General features: G+C 57.0%; 3 protein-coding genes across 9 annotated transcripts; all 3 read left to right on the plus strand.

The window, feature by feature from the left end:
- The first annotated feature begins 34 nt into the window (after positions 1-34).
- GDPD3 (glycerophosphodiester phosphodiesterase domain containing 3) lies at positions 35-6347 on the plus strand. The gene is made up of 10 exons (XM_004439390.3): positions 35-776; positions 1048-1090; positions 1326-1461; positions 1544-1589; positions 1748-1866; positions 1950-2039; positions 2349-2482; positions 4260-4319; positions 4425-4476; positions 6152-6347. Exons 1-10 carry the CDS (start codon positions 233-235, stop codon positions 6287-6289), a joined length of 1362 nt encoding a protein of 453 aa, XP_004439447.2. The 5' UTR covers positions 35-232; the 3' UTR covers positions 6290-6347.
- Positions 6348-7631: 1284 nt separating this feature from the next.
- On the plus strand, positions 7632-10950 carry YPEL3 (yippee like 3). Of its 6 annotated transcripts, none has more exons than XM_087417271.1 (5): positions 7632-7748; positions 8424-8606; positions 8711-8754; positions 8968-9076; positions 10467-10950. In XM_087417271.1, the coding sequence occupies exons 2-5, from the start codon at positions 8490-8492 to the stop codon at positions 10554-10556; spliced, it is 360 nt and encodes a 119-aa protein (XP_087273397.1). In that variant the 5' UTR covers positions 7632-7748; positions 8424-8489; the 3' UTR covers positions 10557-10950. The 6 variants fall into 6 exon arrangements, 5 of the variants coding, with proteins under 5 accessions (XP_087273397.1, XP_087273398.1, XP_087273399.1 ...); XM_087417272.1 differs by having other exon boundaries at positions 7733-7870; XM_087417273.1 differs by lacking the exon at positions 7632-7748 and adding an exon at positions 7877-8171.
- Positions 10951-11935: 985 nt separating this feature from the next.
- Positions 11936-16368, plus strand: TBX6 (T-box transcription factor 6). Of its 2 annotated transcripts, XM_004439393.3 has the most exons (8): positions 11938-12218; positions 12304-12538; positions 13478-13745; positions 13827-13973; positions 14051-14121; positions 15320-15393; positions 15476-15659; positions 15747-16368. In XM_004439393.3, the coding sequence occupies exons 1-8, from the start codon at positions 12101-12103 to the stop codon at positions 15958-15960; spliced, it is 1311 nt and encodes a 436-aa protein (XP_004439450.1). In that variant the 5' UTR covers positions 11938-12100; the 3' UTR covers positions 15961-16368. The 2 variants fall into 2 exon arrangements, with proteins under 2 accessions (XP_087273401.1, XP_004439450.1); XM_087417275.1 differs by having other exon boundaries at positions 11936-12218; positions 13478-13973.
- Positions 16369-16682: the final 314 nt, after the last annotated feature.

A 16682-nucleotide genomic window follows, 5' to 3' on the forward strand; every position in this document is an offset into this window, starting at 1 on the left:
CCCTGACCCTAACAGTTGCTGCTTTGCGGACTGACTCTCAGCCCAGCTGCTTCCCAGCTGTGGCTTTACCTGGCCCTGGTCACCTCTGGCTCCCCAGCCGGCCAGGGTTCAGGTTGGCAGTGTAAGGAGCTCCAAACTCCTGGACAGAGTGGGGTCAATTTTCCCCTTAGTCACTCTCCTCGCTCCTCTATAATGGCTTCCCATCTAACTGGCTGAGGGTGATTTGGGGGTGATGCAGGGGCACCCTACACACACCCTGATTTTCTGGAAATGGCAAGGGGTGGTGTGTTTTATACCCTGGCCACACACACCAGTGGGAAGGGGGAAGGCTGTAGCAGATCTGGTGTTGAAGGACTTGATTCCCCAGTCTGGCCAAGGACAGAGGGGTGCTGGGGTCTATGAAGGGTCTGGGGGTGTGAGGGCCAGAGCTGCCTGGCCTCTACTCCCGCCTCCACCTCATCCCCAGCTGAGCCCTGCAGCCTGGCCCCAGGCCAGCAGCAGGCTCGGCAGGTCCCCGGGGCGTGGTATCAGCCAGGGGTGGAGCCAGCCTGTATTGGCCAGGCAGTCAGAGAGGCAGCACAGTCCATCAGGAACGGCTGAGCTCGCTGCAGCCAGAGCCCGGAGAGGCAGTGTGGCCATGAGCCCTCTGCTGTACTATGCCTTGCCCGCCCTGGGCAGCTATGTCATGCTCTCCATCTTCTTCCTGCGCCGGCCTCGCCTGCTGCACACCCCCTGGGTTCCAGCCTTCTATCCCCGCCTGGGGGCCCACCGGGGAGGTAAGCTGGGCGGAGGTAGGATGAGGGGGTGATGGCTACTGAAGGTGGAGTGAGGATAGCAAGAAAAGTGCCAGGGCAGACAGCAGAGAGGGGTAGGTCCAAGGGAGAGCATGTTAGAGGGCAGAGACCAAGGTAGGAGGAGAGCAGGGTGGTGGGGCAGGATGTGGAATGCGGAAGAAATTCAGCTTGGGCCAACTGGGGGTGATAAGGCAGGGGCTAGGGGAAGCAGGGAGGCCGGACACCAGGGACCCACCCCAGCCACCCCACACAGGATCTGGAGAACGGCTGGAGAACACCATGGAGGCCATGGAGAAGTGAGTGCACCTGCCTGGCCAAGCTGCTGGGTAAGGTTGTGCCGGTTGTGCACTGCATGACACCAAGGGGTGCCACTCACTTCCTAGTCTGGGTGACCGGAGCCTCCTGGAGGTGTGTAGCACACAGCCTGCACATTCCACCTCGAACTCTGCCCCATGCTCCCCAAACCTCCCCACCACCCCACAGTCTGGCCCATCCCCGTCCCCCTCCCACCACTGACCTTCACTCCCTTAGCTCCATGGCCCAGCGAGCTGACCTCCTAGAGCTTGACTGCCAGCTGACACGGGACGGCGTGGTGGTGGTGTCGCACGATGAGAACCTGTCCCGCCAGTCAGGCATGAATAGGGATGTGGGCAGCCTGGACTTTGAGGTGGGCCTTGCCCCCACTGTACCCAGAGAGCCACCATGCCTCCCTGCATGCCTCCTGGTGACATGCTCCCTGCTCTCCCCAGGAGCTGCCCCTCTACAAGGAGGAGCTGGAAGTTTACTTCTCACCAGGTGAGAGCATGGGCTGTGAGCCTTGGGCTGAGCCAGCCCCCGCGGGGTCATGGCCTCAACCTCCTGCCCTCTCTTCTCTGGGACTCGCTCCCCGCCCTCTGGGTTCCCACCCCCACCCCACCAATCCTTTTCTGATCCCTCTTCCTACAACCCCCCAGGCCGCTTTGCACATGGGTCAGACCGGCACATGATGCGTCTGGAGGACTTGTTCCGGAGGTTCCCTCGGATGCCCATGAGCGTGGAGGTCAAAGGGGAAAATGACGAGCTCATTCACAAGGTGGTGCTGCAGGCAGGGGTGGGCGGGGCCCAGGGCCGGAGAGAAGTCTGACTTTCCCCTTCATCGCCTCCTCCTCTTCCCAGATAGCAGGCCTGGTGAGGCGCTTTGACCGCAGTGAAATCACCATCTGGGCCTCGGAGAAGAGCTCAATCATGAAGAAATGCAAGGCTGCCGTGAGTCCCTGGCCCTGCAGGGGCCTAGGCTGGAGGGGTCTAGGGGTTCTGGAGGAACTGACCATGCGCAGGGTCTCCAAGGGTAGGATTTGGAGAGGTGGGATGGTGGGGAAAGCGTGTGAGCAAAGGCCTGCTGGTGGGCACGGGGAGGTACACTTAGGCCTGCAATGCCAGGCCCAGATGTGGCTCTGATCCTGCAGGTAGTAGGGCTTCCTGAATGTCCAAAACTGTTTCTCCCGAAGGCCAAGCCTCCTCTCTGCTTCCCCAGGAGCAGACTGATCCCGCTTCTTCCTTCCCCTTGCCTCCCAGAACCCCGAGATGCCATTCTCCTTCACAACAAGCCGAGGATTCTGGCTGCTGCTGCTCTATTACCTGGGGCTGCTGCCCTTCATCCCGATCCCTGAGAGGTTTTTCATCTGCTTCCTGCCCACCATCATCAACAGGTACCCACAGGGTCCCTGTCTCCCTTCTTTGTCCTCCTCCAGGCCTCTGGCTATTTCTGTCTTCAGAAAAACACCCCCCACCTCAAGCCCCATTGCACAGGGTCCCCTGTGGAGCGGGAGAGCCAGTTTCCCCAGCTCCCTGGCTACCCTCAAGGATAGATCCTGGGGTGCTTTGAAGTCAGTGGTTCTCACCCGGCATTCATGAATACTAAGGGGGCCACGAACCCCCTGAAATTCTGTGCAAATGTGTGTTGATGCGGATGGAGTTTTAGGACAAAATTCCACCCACCCCTGCAAAGCCCTGGTGCATAGTTTGTGTATCCTAGTTGTAGGTCTTTCTAGCTGTTCTATATGGGATGCCACCTCAACATGGCTTGATGAGCGGTGAGTAGGTCCCTGCCCAGGATCCAAACCGGGGAACCCTGGGCCACCGAAGTGGAGCATGCGAACTTAACCACTACACCACTGGGCCGGCCCCTAGGACAACGTTTTTATTCATCCATTCATCTGACAAATATTTATTGAATGCCTACTCTGTTCCAGGTGCAGTTACACTAGTAAATAAGACCAGTGTGGGTGGGGTAAGGCCCTCAGTGAGCTTACAGTCTGGCTGAGGAGACAGATATTAATTACAGCATCACTCTCTGATTCTCAAAAGGAAAAGCAAGCATTTTCCTGCTGGGAGACAAGGATTAACAAAGTAACAGCGCGGGGTGGGGGTGGGGGGGCTGGCCGCATGGCGTAGCGGTTAAGTGCGCGTGCTCTGCTGCTGGCGGCCCGGGTTCGGATCCCAGGCGCGCACCCATGCACCGCTTGTCGGGCCATGCTGTGGTGGCGCCCCACATAAAGTGGAGGAAGATGGGCACGGATGTTAGCCCAGGGCCAGTCTTCTCAGCAAAAAGAGGAGGATCCCCACGGATGTTAGCTCAGGGCTGATCTTCCTCACACACACAAAAAAAGTAACAGCTGGGTAAAGTATCAGGAATTTGGATCCTTCCCCAGCTCTCAAGCCTGGCTCCTCCCTTTGCTTTTTGAGAACTCCTCTGTGGTGGCTCCCGGTGCTTTCTGCTCCCCTCTGTTGTCCTAGCCAGCCCCCACAATCCCTCCCTACAAAGAGATCATTGTACTACAGAACTTTGTATACATACCTTTTAATACACGGTTTACAAAGTGTTTTCACATCCTTTAGTTTATGGGAGCTTTACCTTGCAGCACCCCCAGGAGATACAGGAATCGACCCCCATAGTACCCATGGAGAATCTGAGGCTCAGAGAGGTTCTGTAATTTGCCCAAGGTCACACAGCAAAGCCTGCCTTGGGACATTGTAGAAGGGCCTCTAAAGTCACGCCTGCAGTGGGACAGTTAGGGGCAAGTAGCCAACCCATTAAGCGCTATCTGGTCTCAGGAAGCTGGACCAGCCCAACCAGGAAGACCTCCAGATTACATGTCCAGCTTGAGAATCAAGCGGAGTGCTGGTCCTGGCCCCACCACGGATTTGGTGTGTGACCTTGGGCAAATCACTTTAGCTCTTGAAGACTCAGTTTCCTCTTCTGTAAAACGGTGAGGTGAGGGGCATACCCTCAAAGCAGGGAGTCAAGGATACAGGAGTAGGATCTCACTGCACGATGGGTTCTTGTGCAGTGCAGTTCTAGAAGACCTGCAGAGGTTCTTCTAGAGGGAGTGGGATTATACTAGTTAGGGAGTCACTACCAGCCCACCCCACCCCTGTGACAGAGACCCCCCGCAAGGGGCTGACCACAACACCACCTCTCCACAGGACCTACTTCCCATTTTCCTGCCCTGGGCTGAACCACCTGGCGGCTGTGGTTTCCAAATGGTGAGGTGGGGGAAAAGGTTGGGTGGAGTGTCCACATAAGCCCTGCCACCGCCCTTCTCCTTAGTCCTCTCTCATCATGGTCTTCGCCACCCCCCTCCCCACCAGGTTCATCATGAGGAAGAGTCTAATCCAACACCTGGAGCGGCGAGGGGTACAGGTAATGCTTCAGCAAGTAGGTGGTTCGGCGTGGGCCTAGCACAGCATTCCAGTCATAGCCCTGCCACCAACTAGCTGGGGCACTTGGGCAGGTCACCTTCTGAGTCTTGGTTTCTTCATCTGTAAAATAGGGATAATGGTATATTTAACTCTTCTGGATGTGTAACTGGTACTTAGTAAGGGCTTGATAAATGCCAGCCATGATGCTGCTGCTGGTGTATTGAACTGTCCTGATCCCTGATGAGGGGAGCAGGGGAAAGACCAGAGAAGTGAAAAACCAGCCCAGCCCACCCCCTCCCTCTCTCCTGAGCACCAGCTTTGACCAGGTCATTTAATTAGCAGACCTTTGTTGAGAACGCACTGCGTTCCAGGCCCTGTGCTATCAAGGGCAGAGGAAGGAAATGAAGCAGGTCATCGCAGGGGCAGTGAGTGGACAGAAAGGAAACAGTGCTGTGGTCTTTGGGGTCAGAGAAGGCCTTCTAGAAGAAGTGAGGAGCTGGCTTGCGGTGAGGGGAAGGGAAGAGACTCTCCCCAGGAGGCTCAGCATGTGGGAAGGCCAGGAGGAGCAGGAGGCCATGGCAGTCCGAGGAGCTGAGCCGGGTTCCACCAGGCTGCAGTGGAGGAATCGGCGCAAGGGGCGCTAGAGGCGCTAGAGGAGGCCACAGAGGCTGAGGCAGGCAGCCCGCGCACCTCATTAAGGAGCCAGGACTTCAGCCTGAAAGGAAGAGAAGCTTTTGAGGGGCTTAAGCAGGGGAAAGACCTGATCCAGTTGAGGTTTGCTGAGTGAGCGTCACTCTGGCCACCACGTGGAGAAGTGATTGTGGGGGCCACTGTGCAAGCAGAGAGGCTGACGCTGCCACTGACAGGATTTGGGCTCGGGTGGCAGCAGTGGGGATGGATGGAAGAATTACCCACAGACGGGCCAGGACCCGGCCACTGACCAGATGTGGGGGTGACTGAGGCATGGGGATGACAGCTCTTTCAGATCAGCCCTCCCACTCGGCGGGTCTTCACAACTCTGGGAGGTTGGCCCATCACTCTCATTGGTCACATTAAGAAACCAAGAGGTCCAGTGACTTGTCCAGGATACAGATACTACCTCTGCCTATCTCGGTGCCCACAAGAGGGGACTCAGGAGACAGGGAAGATGCGGAGCCGCAGCAGATGCTGGGAGGCATTGGCATGCTGGCAAACCTTCCACAACTGGCTCTCCGGAAATAAAAATAACACCCCGATTTGAGTATTAGATAATTTCCCTGCTGTAGATACTCCCACTCTGGTGGATTTCAGGCTACCAGCATGAAGTCACTGAACACAGAGTTGGGAAGAGGTGTGTGGTAGCCCACCGTTACATAGTATTTCCATCTGACACGTTCAGCAGACATGAATAACCTTCAGAGCACAGGTAATAGTAAAATAATTAGGAAGTGATGAGTTTTGAGTATTTATTACCTTTGTTTTTAATATAATTTATTGAATTGCAAGTTTATATAATTTAATATTTAAGAATGGCTGTGTTTCATAACTAGTTTGCAAAATTCCTGAAAATTTAGCAATCAACTCCAGCATACCACTGCTGGGAGGTCTCCGCAGAGGAGAGCTCCCACCATCTGGATGCAACCGAAAGTTCCAGGTAAAGTTGTTTGGAAACTACAAGCCCCTCCTTCCCCACGCAGGTGATATTTTGGTGCCTTAATGAAGAGGCAGATTTTGAAGTAGCCTTCAGGCTGGGGGCCACTGGCATCATCACTGATTACCCCACAGCCTTGAGGCGCTACCTGGACACCCAAGGAGCAGCTGCCCGGGCCTCCTGAGCCTGGAGGCCCTCGCCCTCTCCCCTATTTCTCTTCCCCAATAAATACTTTCTTTTCAGTCATGTCTTTGTGCTTGGGCGACAGAGTGGGGGAGAGCCTAGAAAACTGCCAAGATGGCAGCTTAGGGCGGAAGAAGCCAGCCTAGGGCGGAAGAAGCCAGCCTAGGGCCAGAGTCTGGGGCCCTAACCAGCCTGACCCACTGGTTCCACTACATTCCAGACCTACAGTAGTACCACACCCTATGCCAGCCTGGCCTCCACTCTCCTCAGGAATGTCCCTTGAGGAGCAAGGCCCCCTGCCCCTTCAAAGCCACAGATAATAGTTCCATTCTCCTGAGGCCATTAAGAGCCCCAGGCACACAGCAAGGGACTTGACTCACATGACTGCAGAGGGTGGGCATGGCTGGGACAGCGCCCATCTGCTGCCTCAGCCATGCCAACCTTCCACTCCCAGGTCTCCTACTCCAGAAGCTCCCAAATTCCTCAGCCCTGTCCAGCCCTAGAGCCCTATTCATTTAGTGAATCACATATTTCACAAATGTTCATTGACTACTCTAGGCCAGGCTGGGTACTGGGGCCACTGCAGGGAACAAGACAAGTCTAGTACGGCAGACACATGTTTAAAAAGACATTTTCGACCGAGTTCAGAGGTGAGCAAGGGAAAGGAGGAAGCCCACAGCAGACACCTAACCCAGCCTGGAGGGGCAGGGACATCAGAGGAAGTGATGCTCAACAGGAATGGGCTGGTTCCGTGGGTCTGCCTCCCCGGGGTCTAACACAGATGGACACCTTTAGCTCTTCCATTCCAAGAGTCTGTCCCTGCTGCTACGGCAAAGACCGTGGAATCAGACCAAAGTCAGAATCCTAACTACCTCTCACCAGCTGGATAACTTCGGGAGAGCTGCTAGACCTCTTTGGCCCTCAGTTCCCCGGTAAAATGGGAACAATAGCGGAAGCTGCCTCGTAGGACTGCTGCGGGGATTAAGGGAGTGGGGCACCGGCGGCGGGTAAAGGCGGATAACTGACTATCATTTCCCGGGGACTTGCGTCCAGACACCATCATCCTCCTAAACCCACGCCAGGTCAGGAACCTCAGATCCTTGCCCCTCAGGGCCGCGCGAGGCCGGGGCGGCGCAGCTGGCTGGCCGGGGGACCGGCCGCAGCCGCATTTCCGGGCCGGCGGGCGCCGGGAGCAGGAGGAAGGGCAGCCCAGGCCTGCGCGGCCGCCGTGTGACGCGCCCCCTCATTTGCATGCTGCGCGTCGATTGGCCACGGCGGCCGCCGGGACCAGAGGCCGGCCCCCTCCCCCTCCCGCCGCAGCCGCGGCAGCAGCTGGTCTCGGTGTAAACAAGTCGCGGCGGCTGCGAACCCGGGCCTGGGGGGACGGCGCCCACCAGGAGCGCCCCCCACTCCCAGGCCAGGCCACCTCGGCGGACCGGGCCCCCGCGCGCCCAGGCGAGGTGAGGCCCGCAACGTCAGGGCTGCGCGTCGCCCCGCGCCCCGGCCCCGCCAGCGAGGACTGCCCCCTTCCCCCGGCGCCCGCCCCCCACCCCCACGCCCCGGGTGAGCCCCGGGGTCTCAGGTAAGGTTCCGCGATGCAGGTAAGACCCCCCCCGACATAGACAAGGCCTCAGCGCCCCCGGGTAAGAGCCCCTCCCTCCTAGGTGACCCTCCACCTTCAGTGAGGCCTCCTGCCTTCTGCAAGTGAGGGACCCTCTCCCCATGTGAACTCCCTGTACCTCAAGTGAAGCCGTCCCCCTTCGCCCAGCCGTTCAGATGAGGTCCTAAGGACCATCCAATTCCTAACCCCTCCTTGCTCCCTCTAAACGAAGAACTGACAGCTCATCCACGCTAAAGCCCCTTCCTCCAGCTTCAATTGCCAGGTCAGCAGGGGTGGGGCTGAAAGCAGGTGGGTGACTCATCCTGAGTTCCTCCTAGCCTCAGTTTCTCTACTCATGCAACTTGAGGCCTCCTCAATGAGTCTAAACTGAGACGCTTCTGGCCCCTGGAGAGGCTGCTGGCTCTAGGGAGAGGAGACAGCAGCCAAGTGTGACAGAGAGAGTCCCCGTGGCCCTGGGCGTGCCTGTATGTGTGTGGCCCAGCTCCTGACAGCCCACTCACTTCCTCTCCGGCAGGCACTGGGCTCCCTCTGCTCCCCTTGGGCCGCTCCCCGCGTGGGGCCACTGCCCCCGGCCCCCGCCATGGTGCGGATTTCAAAGCCCAAGACATTTCAGGCCTACTTGGATGATTGTCACCGGAGGTATAGCTGTGCCCACTGCCGCGCTCACCTGGCCAACCACGACGACCTCATCTCTAAGGTAACCAGGTCACAGTCGGGGCTGAAATGCGAGGCTAGAGGGGCTGCCTGGCAGCTCCCCACCAATAGCCTTGACCTCCCTTTTCTCTCCCTCCCACCCTTTAGTCCTTCCAGGGCAGTCAGGGGCGTGCCTACCTCTTCAACTCTGTGTGAGTATTTGCCCATCCTTCTTTCTTTCTCTGATCTCTGTTGTGACCTGTGACCCCTGGCATCATGCTGAGACTCCTAGAGTCCCCTGGTTCAGGCAGGAAGGTGTTATGGCCCTTCTCTTGGACACTAAGGACAGACACAGTTGGATACAAGATAGAGGGGGGCTTGGTGATGGCGGGACCCTCCCTGGGACTGCCCCCATGTCGCCGCAGGGTGAACGTGGGCTGCGGGCCAGCCGAGGAGCGGGTGCTGCTGACAGGCCTCCATGCTGTCGCTGACATCCACTGCGAGAACTGCAAGACCACTTTGGGCTGGAAATATGTGAGTCAGTGACCTCTCACCCCAGGCTAGCCTTTGACCTGACCTCACATCACCTCATCACAAGCAGTCATCTGGTAATCTTTCAGCCTGTACAGGCCCAGCTCACATGAGTCAAACTGTCTTTTCATTCTCTGACCATGTTCTTGTCCCTCACATCCTACAAGGGCTTTTAGAATTTTTCTCTTAACCCATCCCTCTCCTCACAGGCACAAGTATCCCCATTTTAGAGATGAGGATATAATCAGAATTACCATTTATTGAATGCTTATGTGTCATGCACTGTTATGTGCTTGGCATATATTATCTCATTCAATCATTACAACAATCCTGTAGGTAGAGTCTATTATTATCTCCACTTTACAGAAGAAGAAAGGAAGGCCCAGAGATGTTAGGTACCTTGCCCAAGGTCACACAACTGGTAAGTAACAGAATAGGGACCAGAATTCTAGTTTTGTTTTTTAACTCGAAACCCTTGACCCCCAGCTTCTGTTCCCGTTCAGAGGATCAGAGAAATTGCCCAAGCAACACGGAGCCGGGGTCCATGAGCCTCCTTTTCCACTGCCCTCGCTGCCACTGCTGCTGTCCAGGGTCTCATTTCACTGCCCTGAGTCTCATTTCCTTATCTGGCAGTGGAGGATAAAGCTGCTACCTGGCACCCAAAATTGTTATGGGGATCAGATTAGATGCAGCAAAAGAAGATGCTCTTGAGGAACTGCAAGGGACAGGACTCCTGAGGCATCGCTTGGAGCTGTGATGCCACTGTGAGGTGGATGCCCCAGGCAGAGACCGGCAGACAGACAGCCCTGACCTGACTTCACCACTGGCCCTGCCACAGATTTGCTTTGTGTCCCCAGACAGGTGGCTTTGCCTCTCTGGACCGCTGGGAAATAAAGAGGTGGCCTAATCCAGGGGTTAAAAACTCAAGTGCTTGCAGGGCCAAGCAGATACTGTGGATCTGCAAAAGGGGCAACATACACCTGGGAAGGCGGGACAGTTTTTGGCAAACTGGAGTGAGCATGGTCTGCCTCTATTTTAGTATTTTAAAGTTATTAAACTCTCTACTGGCCAAACAAAACATATGTGTAGGCCAAAATTTGGCCCTCAGGCTACTGGTTTGTAATCCCCGGATCTTTTAGAAACTTCCATATCCTCTCTGTTGGAGCCACCATTAGTACTTAAAAAGTACCCGTGATTCATAGAGTTTTGTCTATCCCCTGTTAGTGAGAAACCTGGCCCTGCCATTTACCAGCTGTCTGCGTGCTGGTGGCTTGGCTTCTCTGGGTGACAGTTTCCTCCTATGTAAAATGGGGCCAATCATATCCACTCCCCAAGCCCTATCCCTTTGGTAACGCCCTTGCCTCAGAGATGACGGCCTCTCTCCTCCTTTCAGGAACAGGCCTTCGAAAGCAGCCAGAAGTACAAAGAGGGGAAGTACATCATTGAACTCAACCACATGATCAAAGACAACGGCTGGGACTGACCCCTGCTCCTGCCGCATGTGGCTCCAGCCCGGCCTGGCCGCCAGGGGGCGCCACTGGCTTCCCTCCACCCGAAGGGAGCTCTGGACCCTCAGGGCCCTTGCAGAGGAAGGATCCAGCTCCTGTACTTATATTTTATTGCATGCACTGTGACCTTGGGGGGAGCTCAGAAGGTGGACGACACCCCCGCACCTCCCTGCGATCTGGCTGGCTTGGATCTCGTTTTTAACCCCTTCCTGCCCCGCCTTCCCTATAGATATGGCCTACGTGCTGCTCTCTTGGCCCCAGTGCACCGTCTGCCCTGTGAACTTCTCCTCCCACCGGGCCCTTCTTACCCCATGCGCGTCTGCTCCCCTTGTTCTGTAGCGTTTGTACATAATAAAACAATGGAGTGGAGACAGCCCAGGCTCATGTGGAATCCAGGAAAGGGGGACTCCACGCAGATTCCTGCCTCTATAGACCTGTTCCCTTTTGAGTCCCGACGGGGCATGGAGTAGGCACGGTGGTCAAAGGTGGGAGCCTGCATTCCTGGGGCCTGGCTTCAGCCATCTTCTCTAGGACCCAGGACGGGTCTCACTGCCGGTGGAGATCCCCGAGCCCACTCTAGCTCCCTAGGCCTTGACCTCGGCTGATCTGCGTCTTGTCGGCCTTAGCGTTTTGCCGCCGCCTAGGGGCAGTTCTCCTGGGAGACAACCGCGCCGCCAGTTTCGCCGCCCATCTCGTCTCGACTACAACTTCCAGCGGCCCCAGCGGCAACTCTTTGTCTTCTCTGCGCCGAGTCTCGGCGCTGGGCCTGCTGGGAAGTGTAGTTCCGAGGGTTCCCCAGCGCGGGACCTTCTGGGAAACCCAGGCACCAGCCGTCAGGGACTGTCGAGCTGCGCCGGCGCCTCTAAACTTTTGAGACTTGGCCGAAGGTGGAGGCTTTTCAGAATGGGAACCAGGAAGGACTGCAGGATTCAGGCTTCGGCTGTGAACTCCTCGAGGTCCCCAGTGTCCGAGTAACAATAAGCTCAGGCCGTGTCCCTGCAGCCCTGCTCTTTCCCTCCAGTCATGCTTAGTCCCTCAAGCCCTGTCCTTCAAGTGAAGGGAGGTCACCTGCCAGAAAAGCCTGGGCGCCACAGTCTGCCCCGGGACTCCAGGCTCCATCCCAGGGTCCAGGTCACGCCCCTCAGTAGGTTATCCCTAGCCGGGGCTCCCCCCGTGGGAACGGGGACCAGCTGGCCGGAAGCGCCAAACTGCGTCCCTGTCCGAGCCCCGGGGATCAATCAGGCCGAGGAGTTAATTATGTAATGAGGGGGCAGGGGGTCGGGGCTAATGAAGCCTGGGGGGAGGAGGGGAGAAGGGGAGGGTACCCAGGTATCCGGCCCCCTCTTGGACCCCTTCCAGGCCCCAGGGGTCTCCACCCCAGCCCAACTCCAGGGCCCCAAAGAGGGGAGGGGCTGTGATCCTGGGTCTGGAAGAGGCTGAGCTGTGAGCTATAAAGGGGGCATCTCTCAGCACTGGGGGACTCTAGGCAGTGTGACCTGAAGCTAAACAGGACTACTCCATGTACCATCCACGGGAGTTGTACCCCTCCCTGGGGACCGGCTACCGCCTTGGGCCGCCCCAGCCTGGGGCAGATTCCAGCTTCCCACCCACCCTGGCAGAGGGCTACCGCTATCCTGGTGAGCTTGGGATGAGCTCCTGTGTGTGTGGATTGGGGGGGTGCTGTGGCGCCTGGCTGACTCCTCATTCTCCCCTCGTCTCCAGATCTGGACACTCCCAAACTGGATTGCTTCCTCTCTGGGATTGATGCTGCTCCCCGCCCCCTGGCTGCTCCCCCACCTCTGCCCCCTCTGCCCCCAGCCCTGGGCACTGAGCCAGTCCCCCCAGCCCCAGAGGCCCTTCAATCACTCCCTGGAGTAAGCCTGAGCCTGGAGAACCGGGAGCTGTGGAAAGAGTTCAACTCCGTGGGAACAGAGATGATCATCACCAAAGCTGGGAGGTGAGGGGGCTAGGCCAGGGTCAGAGGACCCAGGGTGTTCCTGGTGGGGGTCTCTTGGGAAAGCAGAGTTCCTGGTGAGGGGGCTAGGTGTGGGAGTTTCTAGGGGGCCTAGAGCTCTGCCTAAGTTCACAATGTGATTGTGGCCTAGGTGAGGGGTCATTCTGTGGCAAGGGTCAAGGGTCAGTCTGTGGAGTCTGTGGCTGGTTTAGAGACCAGCCTATGGCAAAGGTCATAGGTCAGTCTAGGCTGGGGTCAGAAAGTCTGGCTGGTTTATGGGTTAGTATGTGGCCTGGATGAGGGGTCAGTCTGTGGCTGGAGTCAGAGTTCAGACTATGATTAGAATCAAGGGCCAGCCAGTGACCAGCATCAGGGAAATCTGGGCAGGATCAGGGGTCAGTATGTGACAAGGTCCTGGGTCACCCTGGAGGCAAGGATGTGGTCAGTGTGTAGCCTGTATCAGGGTCTTTATCTAGGCCAGGAGCTCAGGCCTTAGCTTGGTAAGTCCTCTGCCTCACTGAAGGCACAGCATTTTTTTTTCTGAAGCACATTTGTCCAGGTGCTGTAGACTCTGGTGCTGGAGATCAGGTGAGGAGGCCAGGGTGGGGAGCAGGAGGCTCTTGGCAAGATTTCCGAGAGAAAAACGTGTCACCTCTGCTTCTGCAAATGGAGTTTGAGGAGCCGGGAGTCAGGAGTCTGGGCTCTGCTCCTAACCTGGTGTGTAACCCTGGTCAGATCACCTGTCTGTCCTGTTTCCCATCTGTGAAATGGGATGAGATGAGCTTCCAGCTCTAAGACCCTGCCCTCTGAGTTCTGATTCCACCTCCTCAACGTTTCTCTGATAGAACTGGATGAGCTGGTGCCTATGGCCCCTTGCCGATCCTGGGCCCACTCCTGGCCAGTGGGTAGCTCCAGGCCTCTCTCGTCCCCTTCCCTGTCCAGGCGCATGTTCCCTGCTTGCCGGGTATCAGTCACCGGCCTGGACCCCGAGGCCCGCTACCTGTTTCTTCTTGATGTGATTCCGGTGGACGGGGCTCGCTACCGCTGGCAGGGCCGGCGCTGGGAGCCCAGCGGCAAGGCAGAGCCCCGCCTGCCTGACCGCGTCTACATTCACCCTGACTCTCCTGCCACTGGTGCCCACTGGATGCGGCAGCCTGTGTCTTTCCATCGTGTCAAGCTCACCAACAGCACACTGGACCCCCACGGCCACGTGAGGCCCAGGCTGGGACCCCAGATGGGGGTTGGGGTTGGGGCCCGGGGCAGGAGGTCACTCCTGTTTCTTCTCTCCCAGCTGATCTTGCACTCTATGCACAAGTACCAGCCCCGCGTACACCTGGTGCGGGCCGCCCAGCTTTGCAGCCAACACTGGGGGGGCGTTGCCTCCTTCCGCTTCCCTGAGACCACATTCATCTCCGTGACAGCCTACCAGAACCCACGGGTAAGTGAGCCTGCTTGAGGGGGTGGCGGCGCCCTGCCCAGGCTGCGGGAGCTTTGACCCTGAATGTGTGCCCCCAGATCACACAACTGAAGATCGCTGCCAACCCCTTTGCCAAGGGCTTCCGGGAGAATGGCAGAAACTGTAAGAGGTGGGCATTGTTCATTCGTTCACTCGTTCATTCAACAAATATTTATTAATCGCCCACTATGTGCCAGGCACTGTGCTGGATGCCAGGAACACAATGGTAAGTAAAGACATTTCTTCACTCATTGATTCGACAGACACTTGTTTAGTACCTGCTCTGTGCCAGGCGCACTTCTAGGCACTGGAGGTGCATCAGTAAACAAAACAAACTAAAGTCCCTGCCCTCAGGAACTGAGTCTCTTCTAGTGGGCAGACTAGACAGGTAAACAAGAGAAATAAATAAAAGCTTATATGTTAGGAATAAGTTCTAAAGAGAAAAGAAACAAAGCAAGGGAGGAAAATAGGAAGGGCTGGAGTGAGGTATTTTAGATTAGAGGCCTGGAAAGGTTCTGAAGGAAGTATGAGAGGGAGCCATGTGAAGATCTGAGGAAAAGCCTACCAGGGAGTGGGAACAGCATGTGCAAGGGCCCTGAGGTGGGAGCATGCCTGAGGTGTAGCTGGAGTGGAGAGGCAAGTTGAGAGGTGATGGGGAGCTCCCGCCAGATTATGTTGGACAGTAAAGGTTTAGTTAGGACTTTGGCTTCTATTCTGAGTACTGCCCCCTCAGAGCTGGCCTTTGCGCTCAAGGAGCTTACAGTCAGGCAGAAGAGACAGACGTGACTCAGAGGATCACCCTACCAAATGTAAAAGCAGAACTGATGACAAATGTTATCAGGGAGGATGTGTGGTGCTGTGGGAGGTTGGGAGGACTTCCTTGAGGAAGTTCTGCTTGAACTGAGACAAGAAGGATGAGCTAAGCAGGTGAAGAGGGGACGGAAGAGGATTCCAGAGTGGGGCTGAAAAGCAGCTACAGTGGAGATGGGCAGAGCGAGCAAGATGGGGTGAGCTGGGTTCAGACCATGCCCTGGCCTTGTAGCTTGGGAAGGAGTTTCCATTAATTCTAAATACAATTGGAAACCATTGGAAAGTTTCAAGTGGGAAATAAATTCCAGCTCAGCCACTTTCTAGTCATTTAATTCTCTGGCCTTCAGTTCCTTCATCTGTAAAATGGGTATAATAATGGCACCTACCTGATAGGGTCCCTGGGAGGGTGGAATGCCTGGCACCTGGTAAGTGCTATTATTACCATCATCATTACCATCATCACCATCATCACTGTCGTCATCACCACCACCACCACCACCACCACCACTCTTCCCCAGGGAGCGAGACGCCCGTGTGAAGAGGAAACTGCGGGGCCCAGAGTCAGTAGCCACAGAGGCCTATGGGAGTGGAGGTGAGTGTAGTCCTGGTGGTGATGGGGACAGGCCTGAGATGCTGATCCTCCTTGGCCCAACCTGTCCCTTCTGTCTCCCCAGATGCACCAGGTGGTCCCTGTGATTCCACTCTGGGTGGGGACATTCGTGAGTCAGATCCAGAGCAGGCCCCAGCGCCCCGGGAAGCTGCCCCTGCCCCAGCTCCTCCATGTGGTGGCCCCAGTGCCGAGGCCTACCTTCTGCACCCTGCAGCTTTCCATGGGGCCCCTGGTCACCTTCCAACCAGGCAAGTGGGACAAGGTCACAGGGCTGGGCTGTTCCAGGCTGGGGGGGGTCCTGCTCCCCTGTTCTGACACCTTTCTCTCCACTTCAGGAACCCCAGCTTCCCTGAAGCTCCAGACTCTGGGCGCCCAGCCCCCTACTCAGCAGCATTCCTGGAGCTGCAGCCTGGGCCAGGGGGCTCTGGATACCCAGCAGCTGCACCCCCAGCACCCTTTGCCTCGCACTTCCTCCAAGGGGGTCCCTTCCCCCTGCCCTACCCTGCACCTGGGGCTTACCTCGATGTAGGCTCCAAACCAATGTACTGAGCTATTGCGGGGCCCCTCTGCCTCCCTCCCTGTCCTCCATTACAAACCTCCAGTTCCCTTCCCCCAGGCCCGTAGCCCCCTGGCTTCCACCGGCCCCATCCCCCACACCAAATGGCTGCCTTGGGCCTCCCCACTCCACTTCACACTTTGATTTCACTCCCACCCCCTCTGGCTTCAAAGCTCTGGCTAAGCTGCTGCGAGTCCAGCTGGGGCCAGCTTCCCCTTCCCAGCTCTCACCTCAGTGTGAATGGAGGGAGGCTCTGCCTGGCCAAATGGGCCTCGGACCAGCACCCCCACCTCCCCGGCCTCACCCTTGGGCTCAGCAAGTTCTTCCCCCTCGTCCCAACGCAAGCCACACCCATCTGTTCTCAGGACCAGAGTGTTTTGGTTAATAAAACTCTAAAGACATCAGTGCTCTGGAAACATTGGGCTAGCGGGTGTTCGCCCCTGGGCAGCGTCGGGGTGAGAAAAGGTTTTGCAGGAAGACCCAGGCCCCGATCTAGACTTGCTATTTCCAGCTGCCTGACCTTGTGCATGTACATTAACCTGCTCCGGGCCTGTTTCCTCTTCAGAAAGATGGGGGAATCCATGTCCTGACACTCATTGTCTTGAGAAATAAATAGGGCTGCCTCTGAGGACCCAGCCCTCTACCTGGCACTCAGGAAGCCCTGGGGAGAGGTCACTGTCACTGGATGGGGACCAGGAGGCTCTAGGCAAGTTGA

This window comes from Ceratotherium simum, chromosome 26, assembly GCF_057802395.1.
Source record: "Ceratotherium simum simum isolate JZ-2026a chromosome 26, ASM5780239v1, whole genome shotgun sequence".
NCBI lineage: Eukaryota > Metazoa > Chordata > Mammalia > Perissodactyla > Rhinocerotidae > Ceratotherium > Ceratotherium simum.

What these genes read in the sequence shown, in the direction of transcription:
- YPEL3 (XM_004439391.3), top strand. Translation starts at nt 8,376, where the DNA reads ATGTGTGTGGCCCAGCTCCTGACAGCCCACTCACTTCCTCTCCGGCAG. An exon ending in GCCTACCTCTTCAACTCTGT is followed by an intron (nt 8,755 to 8,967) that starts GTGAGTATTTGC and finishes ATGTCGCCGCAG; the next exon opens with GGTGAACGTGGGCTGCGGGC. An exon ending in CCACTTTGGGCTGGAAATAT is followed by an intron (nt 9,077 to 10,466) that starts GTGAGTCAGTGA and finishes TCCTCCTTTCAG; the next exon opens with GAACAGGCCTTCGAAAGCAG.
- GDPD3 (XM_004439390.3), top strand. Translation starts at nt 233, where the DNA reads ATGCAGGGGCACCCTACACACACCCTGATTTTCTGGAAATGGCAAGGG. An exon ending in TGAAGAAATGCAAGGCTGCC is followed by an intron (nt 2,040 to 2,348) that starts GTGAGTCCCTGG and finishes CTTGCCTCCCAG; the next exon opens with AACCCCGAGATGCCATTCTC. An exon ending in CTGCCCACCATCATCAACAG is followed by an intron (nt 2,483 to 4,259) that starts GTACCCACAGGG and finishes ACCTCTCCACAG; the next exon opens with GACCTACTTCCCATTTTCCT.
- TBX6 (XM_087417275.1), top strand. Translation starts at nt 12,101, where the DNA reads ATGTACCATCCACGGGAGTTGTACCCCTCCCTGGGGACCGGCTACCGC. An exon ending in AGAGGGCTACCGCTATCCTG is followed by an intron (nt 12,219 to 12,303) that starts GTGAGCTTGGGA and finishes CCTCGTCTCCAG; the next exon opens with ATCTGGACACTCCCAAACTG. An exon ending in AATGGCAGAAACTGTAAGAG is followed by an intron (nt 14,122 to 15,319) that starts GTGGGCATTGTT and finishes ACTCTTCCCCAG; the next exon opens with GGAGCGAGACGCCCGTGTGA.